The sequence below is a fragment of the Diadema antillarum genome, unplaced genomic scaffold, assembly GCF_040938485.1.
Source record: "Diadema antillarum isolate AM-2024a unplaced genomic scaffold, OU_Dant_1.0 seq00001225_RagTag, whole genome shotgun sequence".
Classification (NCBI taxonomy): domain Eukaryota; kingdom Metazoa; phylum Echinodermata; class Echinoidea; order Diadematoida; family Diadematidae; genus Diadema; species Diadema antillarum.
Window position 1 is genome coordinate 95,057 of NW_027272015.1, and position 4,163 is coordinate 99,219.

The 4,163-nt window shown below is 38.2% G+C and overlaps 1 protein-coding gene across 1 annotated transcript; it reads left to right on the forward strand.

Annotated features, from left to right (window-relative positions):
• Positions 1-1,115: 1,115 nt before the first annotated feature.
• Positions 1,116-2,868, forward strand: LOC139744989 (alpha-N-acetylgalactosamine-specific lectin-like). Its single transcript, XM_071655394.1, has 2 exons — positions 1,116-1,370; positions 2,662-2,868. Exons 1-2 carry the CDS (start codon positions 1,116-1,118, stop codon positions 2,866-2,868), a joined length of 462 nt encoding a protein of 153 aa, XP_071511495.1.
• Positions 2,869-4,163: the final 1,295 nt, after the last annotated feature.

Sequence of the window (4,163 nt, forward strand, 5' to 3'; positions counted from 1 at the left end):
TTTGTTATATTCAACATTTATCCGGGCAGTACTAATTTCTCCTGGACGTCCTTCTTCTTTCATCTCTTGTCATTGCTGTTATTTTTTTTATAATTAATTCTATAACCTGTTTTATGCACACACTTGGATTATGCGGGGACTTGATGTACAAAACACTCACCATCTGATCTAGTCATCCTGCCCAAATACATTTATGTGAATATAAAATTATAGATTAATAGAAATGATAAAATACTTCACTGCGTATTTCGCCTTCTGGCGCTCCCATACAGGGCCCGCGACTGCGAACAAGAACTGATTTAATTTCCTAGCACAAACTTTTAAACTTTTCTATATGAATCTAGCGATTACTACTCTTCCCCGCTTACAAAATTAATATGACTCTCCATTATTTTCTGACTGGAAACAGATACGTTCAATCCCTCGACCCATCACGTACGTTAAAGGGATCGTCTAGTTTTGCTTGAGACCAAACTTCATGTTTCTAACGTTTTTGGTGAGATAATGAGAAATCTCTTATGAAATAGAACGAGCATGTAATTCCAAGAAGTATTAAACACTTATTTTTGACAAAAATTGGTATCCAAGAAACGAGCAATTTTCATAAAAGATGGGACCCACCGTTTATTACGATCGCTTTGTTTTACTTTGTTTTTGGATTGCAGCTCCGCCATTCAGAAACCGATTTTCATCAAATAAACTTTGACTTCCTTTTAGAATGGTATGCTGTGTACTACTTCATAGGTGTCTTCTTGATATCTCTCAAAGAGTTAAAAGCCCAATCCTTATATCTAACAATACTATACAACCCCTTCAGACTTTCAATTAAGATTTCAAGGGCGAAGTAACCTGACGTCTAAAAACTTTGAGCATTACCAAGCTCTATTTTTCCGTCCTTCCTCTTATGTGTGTGTTTGTGTGTGTGTCTACCAAAGAATGTGTCATTAATACAGCAATATTCATTCACTTTTTGGGGGGAGGGGGGGGGTAGTGTTTATGTCAAGATTTACAACTTCGAAAAAAAATTAACAAATGTTGTTTAAAAGCTCGTAACAATGTATTTTGTTTCTTAACGTTTCCTAGGTTCCCAGCTTGCAGTGAAATTAAAGCACGCCATGGGCAGATATTTTGCTGTGATCTTTATCCTCGCCGCTTGCAATGTTCAATGGTGTGCATCGTCATCGTGCTGCGAGACGTTTTGGATGCAGCGCGGTTCGTTCTGCTACCGCGTCATCGGCTCTCCCCTCAATTGGCTAGACGCCGGTACCGCCTGCCGTAACTACGGCGGCGAGCTTGCGTCGATCCAAGATGGTGCTGAGAACACTTTCGTGTACGATCTGTGGCGCACGCAGACTCGAAGTCCAAGTGGGGTAAGTTGGCATAATTTTCTTCAACCACCTTTCAAATATCACCACTACATGTACTTCTAGCAATTCGTACCCTCCTTTGGTAGCATCCAATATTATTGATATAGAATTAGAGTGACAGAAAGTTCATTGTGGACTCGATTCATCATGTGTTTATTCGACATCAAGCTAGAAAAATAGAAGTAAAACATGCCTTATGTTGAACCTAATGAGAGAGGGGTTTTCATTTATTTCTGGATTTTGTTGATCATTTTATTGACCTTTATTCAGTAGTCACTTTGCATTAAATTTTTGACAAACAAAGACAAACATTCTTAACAACATTCAATGACAGTAAAATAACAAGACGTCTGATTCATTTCTGGACGATACTTTCTTAAACAAATTAACATTCATATGTGACCGTGCACCTCAAAACGAAGATAAAGTCGCACACACTGATTTTGCGTGAGGACTGAAAATAAGTGAAATGGGTCAACCTAGCCGAATTTGACTTTTTCATATTTTCTAAAAGAGCGGGTCTTATTTTACATCATGCTAAAATTTGGTATCATAAAACGGGCAGTAAAGTGTGTTTTTTTTTTAATTAATAGCAGTTTATCTCGAACATTTTTGGTAGAATAGTGTGATTAGGTGTGTCTTTAGAATCCCTTTTTCATTTCTGAAAAACCTTGTCCACACTCTTCAATTTCAACTCTAATAACTTTTGAAAAGATAGTGCTACTGCTTTGAAAGTTGGCATTGATTATGGACAGAATGTATTAATGAGGCATGCTTAATTTCAGTTTAATTTGATAATCCCTTCATTGTTGTTACTCTGGTGGTTTACTTCCTGTTTTTTATCCCATTCATCGCACAGCCAGCACGGTTTGGTAAAGATTAAGCACTTGAATAGACATTGTACTTCAGAGCCTCTTTTCTCAGTTCACACTTTTCCTGAGTTTGTGCTTCTTTCCAATATTTAGATAGGTTAGGAGAGTCCATTTGATTTGAGTTATACATCATTTTAAAGCTTAAAGTCTACTCTTTCAGAATATGGTATTAACTAGAGATTCATGTCTGGCGACTTTTTGTTTGTTTTTTGGTGCAGGGTCACATACTGGAAAAAGGGTTTACTTTCTGTTTATGCTGAGTGTGTGTATTATGTATAGCATACATGTATGTATATATATATATATATACATGGGCATATTGGTATTTTATCTATAATGATGTAACTATGCCTCTATTTAGTTTACTTTATAGTCGCACATTTTAGCTGATTGTTCCTCGCTTTGTTTTCATCGATAAACAGGGTTTTTGGATCGGATTGCATGATCGGTACACAGAGGGTCTGTACCAGTGGTCAGATGGCACTGACGTAACATACAGTAACTGGGATCCCAAACAGCCCGACAATAAGAACAACGAGGACTGCATCCATATCATCTACGGCTCCCTGCAATGGAACGACGCGGACTGCGGCACCGGTTTGTCCTACATCTGCAAGAAAGCACTGTAGAAAATGTAACATCTGGCCCCATCGTCCCCGAAGTGTATCAATGTGCGGAATGCTTCTAGTGAACCGCATAATAAGAGGAAGTTTCACCAACCAAACAAAAACAAAACAAAAGCAACAAAGAAAAACAAAACCAAAGCTACACCAATTAGAACGGCAGTGATCATTGCGTTTAGACGCCCGTCAACGTCTCAAATTCGTGTTTCCTAAAGATTTCATAATTTCAAGTAGCCATTTAAAAGAGGCAACAATGGAGAATGGTCTTGATTTTATTTTTTTTTTGTGTGTGTGTCCGTCAATTTAGAATAAATAGATGTAAAAACTCCCCCGTAGGGCATCTTCATACCTGCCAGTTAGACTTGTATAAATTCATCCATGATGCCATTTTCAATAAAAACGGATGTATAGTTTGAATTGTGAACTCGTCGTCGATAGGCTGTGAAATACATTTTTGCTCAGTTGTTGGCTGCCCGCATACATATTTTGTCTCTTGCAAAGAGAAAGTGCTCTTGATGGGTACTTGCGACGTCTGTTCTATACACTCGTAATAATTTTTCATTGATCATTGGGGTTTAATGGGAAACTCTGTGTGGTGTCCAGTATCACTTTTATGAGAACAGCAAAAAACAAACAAACAAACAAACAGAAGGGGATAATACCCCTCTCCCCCCCCCCCCCCCCCCGTCCCTGGCCTGCAAATTGAAAATGTGATTTGTATAGAAAAACGACAACATGAGTGTGAAGACCCTTCCAGTATTTTCCAAGCACTCCGTCTGAGGCACAGCCCAACGTTGCCAGAGTTGGCATGTGAAACCATTTTGAGGGGTTGTGTGTGTGTGTGTGTGTGTGTGTGTGTGTGTGTGTGTGTGTTTGTTAGTCGAGTTGGCAATTTGGCAAGGTACTTGTAATCGGTCCACCCCTCCCTAGCAAAAATCTGAATCCGCCCCTGAATAAACAGAACATGGAAATCTTTGTTGGACCATAGGATGAAAACGGAAGTGAAGAATTTTTGCATCATATCATATAATCATGCTGTATAAGCAATGGAAAGGGGAATTAGGGGCTTAATCACTGCATAAGTCGTATTGATTTGCAAATACAATGTAAGAATTGATGTATTCTTTTATTTCCTTATAAATGAGGATGATAGAACTCGACAATGATATCTTTGTAGGACGTGATTTATTCTTTGATTTTGTTGTCAATACTACTGCCTTTAGGACATAGGACAAAGATAACGTGCGACGTAAACACTGGGGAGTTTCACATTGTATTCTCATTATTTTTATAGAGACATA